General features: G+C 38.6%; 1 protein-coding gene across 3 annotated transcripts in view; it reads left to right on the top strand.

Moving 5' to 3' along the window:
- LAMP2 (lysosomal associated membrane protein 2) overlaps window positions 1-17,610 on the top strand; it is a 37,950-nt gene extending 20,340 nt beyond the window's left edge. The window contains exons 7-9 of one of the 3 annotated variants that reach the window (XM_005227463.5): window positions 2,748-2,811; window positions 3,217-3,381; window positions 15,034-17,610. In XM_005227463.5, the coding sequence (XP_005227520.2) occupies window positions 2,748-2,811; window positions 3,217-3,381; window positions 15,034-15,176 (372 nt within the window). In that variant the 3' untranslated portion in view covers window positions 15,177-17,610. 3 annotated transcript variants of the gene reach the window in all.

Raw genomic sequence — 17,610 nt, 5'->3', positions numbered from 1 at the left:
AATCTTATCATGGCAGTTGCTTCTCAGGATAATTGATTCAGTGTATGTACAGGATGCTTTTTATAGTGTTCATGAGGTTCTAATGGCAAGTATACTGGGGTGGTTTGCCATTTACTCCTCCAGTGGATCACATTTTGTCAGAACTCTCCTATGACCCATCTGTCTTGGATGGCCTTACACAGCAAGGCTCGTAGCTTAATTGAGTTACCCAAGCCACTCGCCATGGCAAGGCGTGTGTTCCGCCCCCCCATTGGAAAAGACCTGATGCTGGGAAAGATTGAGGGCAAAAGGAAAAGAGGGTGTCAGAGGATGAGATGGCTGGATGGCATCACTATTGCAATGGACATGAACTTGGGTGAACTCCAGGAGGTGGTGAGGGACAGGGAGGCCTGACGTGCTGCAGTCCACAGGATCGCGAAGAGTTGGACACGACTGGGCGACTGAACAACAACACAGGATGCTATGGTGGGATACAAAGAAGAAGGCCTATATTCTTAAGATGCCCATGATTTATTGGTCAAGGTGTGTGCGTGCATGCGCTCAGTTGTATCCAACTTTTGTGACCGCATGAACTGTAGCCCACCAGTCTCCTCTGTCCATGGAATTTTCCAGGCAAGAGAACTGGAGCAAGTTGCTGTTTCCTTCTCCACGGGATCTTCCTGACTCAGGGATCGAGCCTGCATCTCCTGCGTTGGCAGGCGGATTCTTTACCACGGAGCCACTGGGGAAGCCCCCAAGTGATAAAGATAGCAGTGTACAAATAACCACCACTTTTATGGAAGGCCTTGAATGCCATGCTGGCTTTTGGATTTGATTCTGTGGAAAAGTAGACTGTGCTGTAGGAGGTGCATTCAAAGTGGGGTGAGTGTTAGACCAGAGGAAAGTACAAAGTGCTATGGGAGTAAAGGAGGGCTTCCCAGGTGAATCAGTGGTAAAGAATCTGCCTGCAATTGCAGGAGACACAAGAGTCCCAGGTTCGATCCTTGGATCAGGAAGGTCCTCTGGAGAAGGGAATGGCTGCTTCCAATATTCTTGCGTAGAGAGTTCCATGGACAGAGGAACCTGGCGCCCTACAGTCCATGGGGTCACAAAGAGTCAGACATGACTGAGTGCCCCAACACAACAATGGAAGTATAGAGGAGTGAGCCATTAATTCCGGCTGGAGGAGAGTCAGGAGGGCTTTACAGAAGAGATGACATAAAAGCTGGACATTCAAGAATGGGTCAGATGTGTACACATGGAGTATAAGAGGAGTAAGTGAAAAAGTACAGAATATCCCTGGATAAAGGAGCACAGTCAAGACCAGGTGGAAAATGAGGCATGGAGCGTGTTCAGTGAATGATAAGTTTGGAAGAGTGTTTGGGACAAATTGTGGAGAGCCTTGAATGGCAAACCAAGGAGAGATGGGGTGGCATTGTCAAGACTTCTGTGTGCTTTCTCCTGAAGTTCTCTTAGTCTGCCCCCTTGTTTTCATTCCCTACCGATCCCAGCCTCCATTACTGCTTACCTCCTAACTAGTTTCAGACCACCTAACTAGTCCCCCCCTTCTCCTCCCCTCCCCTAATGTACTTCGGCATCAGCTGAATCTTCTTGAAGCTCAGCTCTTTCTCAGAAACTGCAGTAGTTCTGTTTTGCCAACGAGAAAACATCTAAATTCCATGCCTGGGGCAGCTCAAGCCTCCTCTCCCCGCTGTGCAAAGTAACCTGCATATCCAGCTCTATGATTCCTTCTTTCCCTTGTCGTGAATCTCATGCTTCCGTCACCATGTTCCCTGTGCACATCCACTGTGGTAGGAGAGTGGCCAAGGAACCAACCCTCAGGCTCCACAGCCAGACTCCCTGGCGTCAAATCCCAGCTAACTCTGTAGCCTTGTGGAAGTTGCTCAACACCCTCCATGGATCAGTTATCCCATCTCAAAATGGGGTGTTGTAATTCTTCCATGAAGCCTCCTGGGTAAAGTTTTAGGAACAGTGCTTGGCACTTAAAGTTTTCAGATGCCAGTGTGCTTGCGGTAATGCTCATTTCTGACTTCTTTACTCAGGCTCTTCCCTTCTTGAATACTCATTTGTGCTTCTTTCCTAATTGAATCCTACCCCATTCAGATGGCCTGCCCCTAACCTTCGGTTGCCTTTGCTCCTTCCCTAGTTGGAATTCCTCTCCTTTTATTCATAATTTATCACTTTCTTTTTTGTAGTATGGTTATTTATTTTTCTTTGTCTTCTCTGGCAGAGTGTAAACACAATGGGGGCAGGATCCAAATGTGTCCATTTTGCTGGCTCCCTGGAACACTTTGATGTGTTACCTTGTACATAGTAAGCGGTGAAGTAATTAGAAGGATCGTTTGATCAGATTAATGCTTCAGAAAGAAAACAGCATTGGAGGAAAAACAGAGCTGGACAGGCAGAAAGGCAGGGAGCCTGTGAAGAGGCTGTTGTGATCCAGGCTAGAGGTGGTAAGGGCTTGGAAAGTGACAGATCAGAACGGAGGGAGTGAATTGCTGAGTGTCTGGGAACCAGGTGAGCACATCATCTCTGGTCCCAAAGTTGGAAACAAAAATGAAGAGGAAAAGGGTTTCAGTCACATTTTGAGTCTCTTGACTTATTTGCAATTTGTGCTACTGAACCAGGTCTAATCCCTGGTTGGATCTTCTGGGTAATAGTGTTAGATTGCTCTTCTTCCGTAGATGTTAACTGTGTCTGTAAACAGCTGTGATGCGTTGACTAACTGGATGCTTTTTTTCACACAGAAAAATGAAAACCGATTCTATCTGAAGGAGGTGAATGTCAGCATGATTTTGGTTAATGGCTCTGGTAAGCAAAACATTGGCCTGGGGGGTGGGGAAGAATATAGGTTTCACTGAAAGAATACAAACCATAATTAATGACAAGCGCCTTATTTTATGGAACAGAAGATTCTATGTCAAAATTGGGCTTTGACCGTAACTTAGAACCGGTTTTATCTTTTGCAATATCTTGTATTTTCAAAGCATAGTGAATAATAGTTAAGAATGTGACTGGGTTTTAGACTGTCGCAACATCCAAAGAGAGATAGGGAACCTAGTTAGTGATCTTAAGAATGGCTTTTTGTGGGCAGACCCTGTACCCTGAGCTCTCCCGTATTTCACAGAAAATTCCTCAGGATTGTCTTCCCCCTCCCCCCTTTTTAAAAAATATTGACAGGATAAGAAGTTACTAACATTTTTTTTTCCTTTAAAGTTTACAGCATTTCAAATACCAATCTCAGCTACTGGGATGCTCCCCTGGGAAGTTCTTATATGTGCAACAAAGAGCAGACCGTTTCCGTGTCTGGAGCATTTCAGATAAATACCTTTGATCTAAGGGTTCAGCCTTTCAGTGTGACAGAAGGAAAGTATTCTACTGGTAAGAGTCAAGCAAGTTTTATTAATAATTTATGCTCATAGGTTGACTGCTAGGTGGCTTTTATTTTGAGTTGTGGAAATTTAAGCCCTGGAATAGAGAAATAGGAATTCACCTCTTGACTCTTGTAGCCCTTGAGCAAGTAGTATGACTGTATTAGCTAATCATTTTGCTCAAATTAGGTGTGTTTTGTAATCTCAAAACCATTTGCAGCAAAATTCTTAAAGCTAAAAACTGATAGGTGCTTAAGTGAGCTTTACAATACTTTGGCCACCTCATGTGAAGAGTTGACTCATTGGAAAAGACTCTGATGCTGGGAGGGATTGGGGGCAGGAGGAGAAGGGGACAACAAAGGATGAGATGGCTGGATAGCATCACCGACTTGATGGACGTGAGTCTGAGTGAACTCCGGGAGTTGGTGATGGGCAGGGAGGCCTGGCGTGCTGCGATTCATGGGGTCGCAAAGAGTCGGACACGACTGAGCGACTGAACTGAACTGAACATAAGACGCAGACACTCCTCCATGGGTTGTCATTTGTGGGAAGGATGGCACTGGGGAACAGCAGTTTTTGAGCATCTTGACTGCCTTCTTGGGGCCATCTTCTCACTGGAAACATTTTCATACTCAAAGCAGTTTGGTCTCATTTTATTAAGACAAAAGATTGCGGTAGGAAAGCCTCAGATGTGGCCTATGTTTTGGCCAGCTAGAATGATCTGGAGAGTTTTGAAAGCATGTGCCAGTGTGAATGAGGCTCTTTGAAGGTCTACTCAGGGCTAATGGTGGTATTTAACAGATTTTTAGTGAAAGCTTTGTGAACGGCTCATTACACTGTGTTTATACGATTATGAAAGATGCATTTGGCATTACAAGATTAAAATCTGCATGAAGAGGGAAAAGTACATAAAATTCCTTAATTGACTCGTCTTTTAAACCCGATTATATAAAATGGATGATTTGTGGATCACAGCTCTGCTGAGCAGAGCCACACCAGTCATCCCCATCCTTTTCAACAATGAATTCAGTGGTTTAGAAAGAAATGTGGAAGCTGCATCTGAAAGTGAATATGCTGCGAGCTGCTCAGCGGTTTTGCAGTAGTGCTGAACACCTAGCCGGCCTTGGTTAGGCCAGAATAAATTAGGCTCTTGACCCTACCATTCTTGTGATTAGAGGGGTTGATCACAATTAAAACATAGTCTCAAGAATTCATTTTCCCCTTTGTCAGATTTTGCTTGTGTGCTCAGTCACTCAGTCGTGTCTGGCTCTCTGCGACCCCATGAACTGTAGCCCACCAGGCTCCTCTGTCCATGGGATTTTCCCTACTAGACTACTGGAGTGGGTTACCATTTCCTTCTCAATTATTTTGATCCTTTCATGGTTTTACTTTTGAGTCTTCATCAAACTCCTCCTCTGCATTATAACCTTCAAATTTTAAGTCCAGATTTGTGTTTAGAACTTCAGATTATTTGCAGTGTGCAGTCAGCTCAAGCCTGTTAATCTAGTCAGCTAAAATACAGATGAGCTGTATTTTTTCTCTTATTTTCCGCTTTGGTTTTCATATACATAGAATTAAAAATATCACCCAAAGGAGTATACAACATTTAGTACTGAGACTGAATGTATAATCTATTTGTGGAGCTAGGTTCTTGACTGGTAATACTTGACTGTATAGGAGGAGGAAATAGACTTTCAGTAAGGTAAGAGTGTTAATTGGATTTTACTGAATCAGACTGCTCTCTAGCAATGGAAAAGATAGCCCCTGTGAGCCCTGACTGGATTGATAAATGTGGTAAACACACTCAAATTAGTCAGAAGTCTCAGTTTCTGGGCTTTAGCAGCCACTAGAAGTGTTTCCTCAAAGTTGAGAATCTGCAGGCTTTTTTTGTAAAGGCTCACACAGCGTTTCAGCTTTGGAGGCCATATGGTCTCTGTCACAACTATTGAGCTCTGCCGTTGAGGCATGAAAAAGAGCCTCAGGCAATAAACAAGTGAACGTGGCTGTTTTCCAGTAAAACTTGCCTTGTGGATACTAGAAACTTGAATTTCATGTAATTCACATGAATCACAAAATCCTCTTTCTTTGTTTTTGGCCCCCCACCCCCACCAATCATTTAAAAATGTTCAAAAGGCACTTTTTTAGCCTTTGGGACAGATTTGGTTCACAGGCTATAGTGTGGCTCTTCTGATCCCGTGATGAAACCTTCCTAATCTGCTCCCAGTTTCCCTAAAGACATCACTCTGCCATGAAGAGTCTAAACTGGCTATGTAGAAATCTGGCTAGATTGGCTCCCTTCATTTCTGATAAAGTAATACTCCTATTTTGGAAAGCACTTGGAATATATAAACAAAGAAATATAGACACATGTATGTGTTTTACATAAATGAGTACACATGCATATATATCTAATATATACAAACACATGAATGAAAGGACAAATAAGTTTTTGGATTTTGATTCTAGAACAATCTATAATTTATGTAGCTTTATCATAAAAATAGACCTGTCTTAATTACTTAAAGTTGATCTTTTAAGAGCATTTTCTGACTTTTTAATGAACATCTTTTACTTTTGGAACATCATTTCTTTTTTTATTATACTCATTCTTTGTTACACACTTTTTCTCACCTACAGCCCAAGAGTGTTCGCTGGATGATGACACCATTCTAATACCAATTATAGTTGGTGCTGGTCTTTCAGGCTTGATTATCGTTATAGTGATTGCTTACCTAATTGGCAGAAGAAAAAGTTATGCTGGATATCAGACTCTGTAACACTAATCTACATGATAATAAAAGCAAGTACAAATTCCAACATGCAATACTATTCAACTTAAGGTGTATATAGTTTACAGTGCTGATCTTAAAACAGGTGGTATTGGGGGATTTCAAACTCAAATAGATAAAAACACCCCTAAAATGATCAACTATAAATTAATCACATGATTTTGGCTTTTCCAACTAAGGAATTTAAAACATTTTTATAGCGCCCCCCCCACACACACAAATGTGCAAAATCGCATGGATTATAAATTCTGTTTTACATTGCCTTGAATTAGTATTCCATTGTTGTCACTTTAGACATTCTGATTAGAAATACCCAGTTTAGGAAAAAGAGCTTAACTCCCTCCCCACCCTCGTATGTAGTCAAATTGAGACAACACATTCTGTGGTGGGTTTGTACTTGCTCATTTTGCATTTCTTAGTGATTTGGTTTGCAGGTTAACTTAGCTGCTTTGGCATTGCTGCATATTTGACTATGAGAGATATGCCAATAGATGTGAACAGGGTCTAATAGTATTATATTCTTAGCAATGCATGCTTTTCTAATGCCTTTTGAGTACACTTGTGCTTAATATGGCTGTAGTGACAAAAGATACAAAAGCTTTTAAAATTTTAGAATAGGTGTTAATCTTACCGTTGAATCCTTTCTTTAAAAAAAAACCTGGGTAATTCAGCCTTTTAAATGGTAAAATACAAGACTATTCCAACTGGGCATTTCAATCCATTTTCCAGATGCTTTAGAGATAATTGCTAGGCAGTGCCAATTTGCGGCGTTAGTTCTTTGTACCCATAAATTGGCCCCTAGGCACAGTGCTAATATTAATGTCACTAGATTTATGTAGATTTCTCTTTAGTCTTTGAATCTCTGTGTTGGTGGTAGTTTGTTTTATCTTTCCTTTTCCTTAAAGAAGAAATGCCAGTATGTCCTAGAACCTAGATAAAGAACTTGGACCCAACCCAAAAGTCTTGGTCTCCTCTTTGTTGACGAAAAAGCTGTTCTTCCTTTCCAGCTTGCATTGATGGCTACATTTACTAATGTGGCTTTCATATTTAAATAGTTCAGTGCTAATCAAAGCTTACGTTATTATTGTTCATTACAGTAGCATCATCAATTCATGTACTTTGTTAAGTTTTGTGCTCTGGGGAGAGGCACCAATTGTCCATTTCACCTGCACCACCTAATGTCTAGAGCCCCTCTCTAGAAAGCTTCTTGGAGCTGCTTTGCCAGCTTAAGGCACTTTTTAAAGGCTAAATAGAAATCTGATTTTTTTAAAAAATTTTATTTAAATAATGTTTTAGTGTAAGATTGTTACCCTTATAGGAATGGACAACGCTTCCAAGAGTATGAGCCTTAGATATTTCTCAAGAGTCAAAGCAAAGCAGCTTTTTTAAAAAATAAAAATTGGAAGCACAAGCAAGTGGCACTGGCTTAATGCTGTTAATGTTTCTAGAAGTTTCTACCTTGAGATTATATACCTGATTCATATTAAAATACCTCTAATTAGCACTGTTTTATAGAGAACCTGACTTAATTGATTATTTTCGGATTTTACATGGGCCAGTTTATATGCTGTTATTCACGCTATTAGTTCGTGTAGCCACGTGTTCTTTGCACCTTTTGTAGTTTGGTTTTACTGGGTTTACATCTTGATGGTCTAACACTCTAGTTGGTTTCTGGGTGTTTCTCATGGGTTAGCATTTGTATAAAGAATCTGGTCCATGTAAATGCTTTTCATGTTTTTTTCCTCAAATGTTTAAACCACTAGTTGATGTATGGTATTTCTCTTCGGTTATTTGACTGTCCACTTGCTCAACATATTGCTTCTAAAACAAACAATAAAGATTCTTTTATTTCTTAAGGAAATTTGCTCACATTTCTTTCCTGTTGGCTAAAGTCTAGATTTTGTCTACTATATAATGGCAATTTCTTCCAAAAGGAAAAACTTCAGAAATGCCTAGAACTAAGTTATTTCCAGAATGTTCTGTGTATTACTGTCTGGGAGAGTGGCGTGTGTGTGTGTGTGTGTGTGTGTGTGTGTGTGTATAGGTCCTTACTGATGTTGGGGTGGCTACAGAGTAAAAATCAGGTCGGGGATGAGATGTGTATGGGATGTATGTATGTGTGTGTGTAAGTTCCCCAGTTGAATCTTATGTGTAGCCAGTTAGAAAACCAATGATTTAGAATATTTTATAGTAAAAGCAACAGAATATCTCTGTATACTTTTCTCAACACCTAAATTGAGGCTGATATTTAATATCTACATTGCAGCCTCACAAAGCAAGCTATTGATCCAAGCCAAAACAGGATTGTATGTAATCTTTCTCTCAGATCACCTTAAAATGCATGAAACTTCCAATTTCTAGATGACTTCCCAGTCTACCTTAGTGTATCACACACAACCATTTAGCAGCCTGGCTGGCTTTCCTCTGGCTCAGCCAGTTAAGCCTGTGACCACCAGTTAATCATCACAGCTCTGAACGCTACTAGCAGCCATGTGCCTTCGGTCAGGCTACTCAGTTGGGGTCTCTCAGGTTTTTCATCTGGGGGTTGAGGGTTTTCAAGTCTTGTTACTTTTATTTCTTTGAGTGAAATTTTTCATTTCAGTGAAGAAAAATATACATCTGAGTATTTTTAGAAGAAACCTGATAAGCTACTTGTTAGGGATAAAAAGCATATTTTCATCAAGTGTAAAACATACCGTCTGAAGTTTATTGCAACTTTTTAGGAGGAATTCTTAAAAGAATCAAGATAATTTTAGGATTATAGCATTTTTATTTCTTTTTATTTAAGTAGATAATATTATACTGTCTTAGGCTCACCTTTCTCCTACTTATCTCCTGATCTTTTATCCTAGTACCTAATTTTCTGCATCAATAATTATCATATTTTTGAAACTAGTATAGAGTAGCTTCAAGTATCTTTTCAGATCCGTATAATAAACTTCAAGTGGTTTGACTGTATATCTAAAAGATATGTGATAAATGTCACATAAGAATGTGCTTCTTAATGTTGATTCTTCCAAAGAGAAATTGACTCATTGGTTTTAAAGAGGTGTTTGTTTTCTATTTTATTATAAATGTACATCTTGACTTTTCAACCCTCACCCTGAAAAGTGTATCTGACAAATTTCTGAACTAACAGAAAATTGAAGATTAACAGCATTTTTAAAATCTCCATGAACATTTTCCTTGAGATTTCAATGGCCATGAAATTTTACCTCTAAAATTCTTCACTGCTTCTGTGATCATTAAACTCTTCCACTTTTCCATTCTCCAGAAATATTTTCAGTATGGTCTCAAGTGTACATTAGGCAGATAGAGCAGGTCAGAATGACTTACAAAAGGAGGTTTTTCTTCAAGATGTGATTTTATTAAAATTTCTGTTTACCAAAACATCTTTCCATTACCTGAAGAACTTTTGCAGGTTGATTTCATAAAATCAATAGTTATTATAAATTAATACTTCACATACTAGTTGAGAACATTTTAGGTAAATGACAGCATCTAGAAAGATCTTTGTATTAGTGGAATTGCTTTTTTGATCTAAGAATATTTGTCTTACATGAAAGCCTTATTGGCAGTATTTATTAAAGTCGTTTCACTAGTTTCAAATTGGGTCAAATACCCAATTTGGGAAAGAGAGGAGTTTGAATTTGTTTCCAGAATAAATTAATCTACTAATAAATTTTTTAAAAACCAAGTTATATAAAATCCAAAGCATGATACTTTATGGTACATGTCACCCAAGTGTTTATATGCTGGCTGGTAATTTGGGAAATTGAAGGGGAGGAGCTCACTGGGTGATCTTAACACCATAAATCCACAAAAGCCACATCTGGCAATCTTAGCTATCCTGATTGTTAACAAAACCAAGAAGCAAGTGAAAAAGATCATTGAGCTGGCAGCCAAAGTTGATGTCACAAAGTCCATAAACTCTAGGATTGCATATTGTTCCCAGTTATTGCTCCAGAGACTAGTGAAAGGCTGGCACATTTCTTACTTGAAAATACAGATTTGCCTTGCAGCTATTCATTCTTTTGGGCACAATTCTAATAAGCATAATTATCTGATTTATCAATCCCTGGTAAATTGCAAGTGAGGAGGAGAATTAGGGCAGTAAGAGGCAAAGAAATGGAAAACAGAAGTTGTGGTTCAACATACTAGCTGCTTCATGTCTCTGCAAACATACCACCATCTACACTGTTCCTTTCTTCTAGAGTCTCAGTAGGTTTTCTTCTGGTCAGTGCTTCTAGAATTGCATTTCTCCTGCCTTCCAGGAGGCATCTTCAACCTGTAAAAAACTCATGGCTTTTTCCTTGATCGTGTAACCACTTAAGTCCCTCCCACCCTGAAGATACCCTTTCTTAACCCCGTGTCCCCCTGCTGTCTACCTTTCTTTGGTCCCTCTAAACTTCTCATAACAAATACTGTGTTCCTCATCCCAAGTTCTTGATCTCCTAAGCAATCACTTCCCACTCACTCTTAAACCTGCAACAATATGACTCCTAGCCCCCACCCTCTGTATTGCTTCAACCAGTGGACATTTCTCAGGCATCTCTAGTAATTGACACTATTCTCCTATGATAATGGAAACTGTTTCCTTGGCTTCTGAGGCACCATTTTCTACCTACCTTTCCTACTTTTCCCTACTCCTTTATGCTTCAAAGGGTTTTGTCCCTGACCCTCTTACTTCGTCTGCCCTTGCTGAGAAATACCTCTGTCCCTGGTTTGACCTATCACTTAAGTACATCAACCACTTGGTTAAGACGCAGGTATCTGAAACTTGAATGTCTCCCTCTTACACAGATCCCTCTTTACCCTCTCCCAACACACAGGTTTTAAAGATTAAAAAATTAACCCTCACAAAATAATTACATATAAAACTGAAATGCATATTATTCCTCTGTATTCCTTATCACCATGAAGGGCACCAGCATCTACCTAATTACCAAAGCGTGGAATTGGGAGCCATTCTATTATCTCCTACCACACCGCCTACATCCATTTGGTCAGTTCTGTCTTCTCGTTGGATCTCTAGTCTATTCCTTCTACATCTGCACATTGCTAACTGAGTTCAGGATCAAATTATTGGTCATCTGGCTTCTAGCAGTAGAGTTGCTTCCTAATAATACCTCCAGCCTTCCATCTCCCATAACTTCTGAAACAAATATCCTGCTTAAAATTCTGCACATTTTTTTTTTTGCTATCAGTATAAGGCCAGACTACCTAGAGCATACAATGCCTTTGTAAGCTGGTCCTAACATCCTATTTCCACCTCTTTTCCAAGAGTATTTCTTAATCCATTGTTTTAGCTATGCCAGCCTGCTTACATTTCACCCAAAGCCCTGTGTTTTGTTACCATCCATGGGTCCGTATTTTTGTCTATGCTGTTTTCTATACCCGGAATGCCCTTGACCCGGTACCTGCACAGCTAATTCCTACTCATTCTTAACATCTCGGCTCTCGTGTCACCTTTTTCAAACTATGTCTTGGGTAACAAGGCTGAGTTGAGTGCGCCTCTGAAAAATTTCGATGTGTGTTCCCTGCCCTTGTTACAGGACATTTTGAAATTGTAACCACTGATTCTCTTGTCTGACTCCTATACCAGACTGAAATCTTGAGGCTAACAGTTATTTAATCTGGGCCGGTTGATACCTTTCCTTACTACTAAGTGACCCCGTATTGCTCTGCATTGAGTCTTCTATCTGCTTTGTATAGTTGGTTATTTGGCTCATTTCATTATTGCTTCCCAATCTGTGGGGCACCTGGCACTATGCTGCTTCAACTTCATAACAGTTTGCTTCCGAAAGCTCACAGCTTGATCATCAAGGAAAGGCTAAATATATTTATCCATTATCTTCCATTTAAGAAATCTGGGAAGTAGGTGATCGTTTTATGTCTCATCCAAAATGACTGCATTTGGGGGGGGCGGTACTTAAAAGTATGTTTTGGTTATTTGGAAAATCACTTTCGTGGGACATCTCATCTGCTGGTAATGAGTGCCAGTGATTTGTTGCCTGGGTGTGAAAAACGAATGTGTGTGTTGGGAAGAACTGTCATTTTAACTTAAAGTGTACACATTAGAAATGTTGTCACTGTTTTTGTTCTCAATTGTCCTTTCTCCACATCTAGCTCAAGACTGCAGTGCAGATGACGACAACTTCCTTGTGCCCATAGCGGTGGGAGCAGCCTTGGCAGGAGTGCTTATTCTAGTGTTGCTGGCTTACTTTATTGGTCTCAAGCGCCATCATGCTGGATATGAGCAATTTTAGAAACCTGCATTCTGATTGATTATATAAAAATACATGCACATAACAAGATTTTCTTCCTTTGCAGTTTTGAAATATTTTGTGAAGATAGCAAAACTTTAAGTCTTAAATCAGTCCCAGCATTTGAGATCATTCTTTATTAGTAAAAACTGTAAATAGAACAGCTTAAAACTGAAAAAGCGTCGTGTTAACTGGTCCTGAAGACAAATTTGTTGGAAAGAACGTGGGTGTGCAGTGTTTCAAGGTCTATCTTAAGAAGCCTTGGCCAAATTTGGATTCTAACCTAAGATGCCTGAAACTTATTAACATGACCATTATGGAGGTTGAATGTGTAGTTGTGTCTTCATGGAATTAATAAATATTGTTTCACTACCGGTGTTCTGTTTTCAGTGTATAAGAACTATCCTGATTTAAACTCATCACAGTGCCTTTGCATATAGTTAATTAAATAAATGTTGATGTGGCATAAATGCCCATCATATGCTTAAACTTGGTTTTCGGTTGAATGTCCTCAGGTGTCAGCATTTTATGTGACTTTTGCTGACTTCTTTGAAGCTGAAGTCAGTATCTTAGGCTTGTGATTTTTCCCTAGGTATAAAACAGACCCAAGAGACTACAACAGAGCTTAAACTGGCTTCAGAATTAAGAGCTTTTTAAAAAAATGTTTCTTTTTCAGCAGTATAGACTGAAAAGATTCAAACATGTTTAACCACTTGCCTTTTTTTTTTAGTGTTTTTCTCTTCCTTGGATGCCCAATTAGCATTGAAAGATAGAAATATTCTATGAACTAATTGGGAGAGATTGTGTTGTGTTTCTCTACCTCATCTTGTTGATCTCTGGAGCATTAAAATCTATTTAGTGTTGTCATCAGACTGGTACTTAGGAAATGTAAGCTAACAGCAATCTCAAAAGTCAGGCAGTGAGGCATAGCAACTAGGCTCTTAGTTTTTCCAAGACAGCCCCTGTGGGGCAGAGCATAGATGGGGGGATAGAGAGAAGCTGTTGGCATTAAAATGAACTAGAGAATCAGCGCCTATCGAAGCATGCTCCATGTTAGAAGCGCAGCACAGATACTGAATGTACAGACAAGCAAAAAGGAAGCTTGAGAATTTCACATTGAAGTGATTATTTTATTAATTCATTCTATGTATATATTGACTTGTTCAGAATTTTTATAACTCACTAATCAGTATTTTGGCACCCAGCTATCAGTCTCAGAAAGCTTTCAGTAAAATACAGTAAATCCTTTTAATAAAAGCTATTGTTATTGCTGAAATTCATATTATATATTCAGAATGATAGCAACTTTTTATGCATGACAAAAATTCAAGAGGAGAAAAAGATTATAGTAAAAAAGCAAGTTATTGTTTGATCATAAATCACACCAAATACCACATTTGTTATGTGCACGAGATTTATAAAGGATTTTTAAAGACTATTTACTCTATACCCCGTAATTTTTACAGAAGAAGAGAAGTGACTTCACTGAGGTTATATATCTAGTGGACAACAAAAGCACTATTAGCATTTTTATTTAAAAGAGTCCCAATGAAATCTAATCACTCAATAGTAAAACTGGTTTAAACTTGAAACTATGAGATCAGCATTGGACACTTTGAGTTTCTGTACTAATTACTTCCAATAAATGATATATGACACCAACTTTGCTTAAATATTTTTGAAGGTAATGTTGGCTTTTTGAATGCCTCCTATTTTGATCTGTTCGCTACTTCAAAGCCTAAAATCTCCTTGGATGAGATCACAAACATGGGAGGAGAAGAGAAGGGAGTAAACACTTGTTGACCTTCTGATGTGTATCAGATATTTTAGAAATATAATTGTTTTTAATCCTTAGATACCTTATAATGTAAGTATCATCCCCCTTTTATAGATGAGGAAAGTGAAGCTCAGTTTAAATTACTTGACCAAGGTCCTTTAGCTAGTACTTGAAGGAGTCAAGATTTAAACTCAGTTCTGTCTCAATCCAGAGCTCAGAATCTACACTGCGTGTGTGCACAGCCTTCTTGGTGGTCCAGTGGTGTCCACTGGATTCTGCTTTTATTCCAGGCCACTGCTCAGTGAAAAATAATATAACCTGACAGTTACCTAATGCTTGTATGAAAAACATTACACTGCATTTTCTGGATCGTAAATCTTTTTAACTTGAATTTTATTACTCATTCAGAATTTTTATTTATATTTTCACAACAGTTGTGGCAAGGTAGGAAGGGAGTGGGGAAATACACAGGTGGTGGTTTTGTTCTCTTCTCCCGTGGCGCTATTAGACAATTCAGCATAAAGTCTTCCCATATTAGGCAAGCACACTTCTTTGTTTCAGACCCTTTCCCGTTGTCCCCTTAACTTATGGTTTTGTACTGAGGAATTAGGTGTGGTTAAAGATGAAGTGACAGTGAGATACAGGAGGATTGGTTAGTTGGAAATGTTAATATTTGGGTGGGTATAGTAAAAATAGAAGATGGGGGTAATGCTCTAAAAGACTAACCTATGTATACATTCAAAATGCTTGTTTCTTGTTTGCTTGTTTCTGCTTAATTGCATTCCTTACTAATTTCCTTTCCTTGCTTTCTGTCTGTTCTTTTCTGACAGCTGAAGAATGTTCTGCTGACTCTGACCTCAACTTTCTTATTCCTGTTGCAGTGGGTGTGGCCTTGGGCTTCCTTATAATTGTTGTCTTTATCTCTTATATGATTGGAAGAAGGAAAAGTCGTACTGGTTATCAATCTGTGTAATCAATTAAATCTAGTAGGTTCTTTTATTTTTATTTTTTGGCTATCAGAAGTTATGTCTTCCATTGGCTAAAAGCCAGGAAATGCTGTGCAATTGTTTGGGATATGCAGATTAACCTCAGTGAGTTGCTAGCTAACTTGGGCATGAGTAGCACTCTTAGGACCAATTTCTGTTTTTTATTTTTCTATGTTTTGTTCCTTTGTAAAAGTGTAATTGAAAGAAAAATTGTGGCTTACAGTATCTTTTTTAGTAAATAATGATTTTAAGCCTCTGACTCCAATTATGAAAGCATTGCTATTGAAGGGTAATTTTATATGTTGCAGTTACTTGTATTTTGCCTCTTTGACATTATTTGCAAAATCAAAGCTGTTGGAGAATTTAACTTGCTTCAGAAAATAAATTCAAGAGCGTAATGGAATTCATTTTCATTGGTGGCAAACATAAAATTTGGTTTGTCATCAGACTTAGTTTTCCCAAGATTATTTAAATCTTGATTTTTCTGCTAGTTAGAAAGAAAGGAATGTTTTCCCAATATTGTATTTAATAGCAAAAGTCTGGCTGTTTTCTTAATTACAATTAGTGGCTACTCTATTTTAACAAGGACGTCTTTTTTTTCCTACTAGAGTTTGGAATATATTGACTATCTCAGACTTACCATTTATGCTGAAGGTTGAAATAAGATCTACAACCCCTTTTTTTTTAAGGTGTTCATACCAAAATTTTTTGCCATACTGCACAACACACCACGCGCGATCTTAGTTCTTCCACCAGGCATTGAACCCTTGACCCCTGCAGTGGAAGTGCAGGGTCTTAACCACTGGACCACCAGGGAATTCCCTGGGTTATAATTTTTTTTTTTTTAGAGTTATGAATTAGAATTTTTTTTCCCCCATGGAGGCTTGCCTTGTTCAGAAAGTTACTTCATCCTCCACTAAAAAAGAACAAGATGAAGCTTTATTTTGTGTGCCGTCTGCACTCTCTCGTCCCCTGTATGAATAAGTTCTAATTGATAAATTTTTAATGTGTTGGTTTCTTTTTCTTATAACAGCAAGTGCTAACTCTAGAAACTAGTGGGCCCTGAAGTATCATCAGTCAAATGGCTGCCTGGCCAAAGCTGGACCAGGAATATTCTGTAAATTTGTTGATCTTTATAACAGACTCGTATCCCTGTAGGGACCTCTAATGGCTCTGGCTGCTGGAGTCAGATACTAGAGGCCTCTCCTCCCAGTGTCTGCTTGACTGGCCAGGCTGTTGAATCACCCTGTGATTTGGAAGCACAGTGCTGTATCTCTCTAGTGTGCAGCTTTGCACACATGTGATTTGCATGATTCCCATGAAGGCAGATGCCGAGTTTATCAAGCTATTTTCTCTCTATGTAACTAAAAAACAAGCGTCTTCCAAAGATCTGTCTTCACTTTAAAAACTTTCTTGGATTAAAAAATTAGGCTTAAACCTTAAATAAAGTTTGTTATTAAACCCAAGGATAAGATCCCCATCTACCTCTCAGCACAGTGCAGATGCTGTCCACTGTATTGCTGCCATTAAGTGATGCCAGAACTCTGCCAATAATTGGGACTGGAAACTTTCATTAAAAAAAAAATCATCAACATCTTTCTTTACTATCTTTATATGTGCACCTCAAAAGCATATATTCCAAACTGGAGTAGAAAGTCAGAATGCTCAACTATACTTCCCTTAGAACTTTCTAGTTCTGACTTGCAGACTTGAGCTCTCCTCGATTTGCTAAGTATATAAAGAATGTTTTATTTAAAAATTTTTTGTGTGTGTGTGAAAACAGTTGATTAGCTGTTATTTAGTCTGAGTGATGGCACCATGAAGAACAGTGGCTTCGTTTCAATAAATATTTTTGAGATGATTGTCTGAAAGCCAGGTTATTTAAATCAGCTTGTGACCTTGCCAGGTATATGGGTTGGAAAATTCAGATACATTTAGAAGTATGGGTTCATTTAAAAGTTTTCTACCTGTTGGGTAGGAGATTAACATTAATTCTTCAATGAGTATCATGGTTTTATCTTAGATAATTAGCAAACATGTTTAATTCTTGAGAATTAAGATTAACTAAAATATAAAATTATCAGATGGTTAGAACAAAAACTGCTTCAATTCCAATAAAATACAGGAAGCCCCAAATTTATGAACTGAGTGTTCAATAAGCTTTGCTCACTGGGTTCATTTTTATGTCAGTACAACAGTGGATCAGATAGTGGGGCTTTGAACTCATGAATATAAAGAATTATTTTCACCTGAGCTTCTTAGGAAGAACTGATGCTTGCTGCTACCTAAAGTTTTGGATATATCAATATAGTGAACTAATTAATACCTACAAAATAAAGCATACTGTGGCACTCCTGTTTCATCTGATATGTGTGAATTTTAGATTGGTGGATTAAAATATAATAAAGATCATTCAATCTA

This window comes from Bos taurus, chromosome X (assembly GCF_002263795.3).
Source record: "Bos taurus isolate L1 Dominette 01449 registration number 42190680 breed Hereford chromosome X, ARS-UCD2.0, whole genome shotgun sequence".
Classification (NCBI taxonomy): Eukaryota; Metazoa; Chordata; class Mammalia; order Artiodactyla; family Bovidae; genus Bos; species Bos taurus.
The sequence above is the reverse complement of the archived record's forward strand: the minus strand, read 5'-3'. Positions and strand labels throughout refer to the sequence as shown.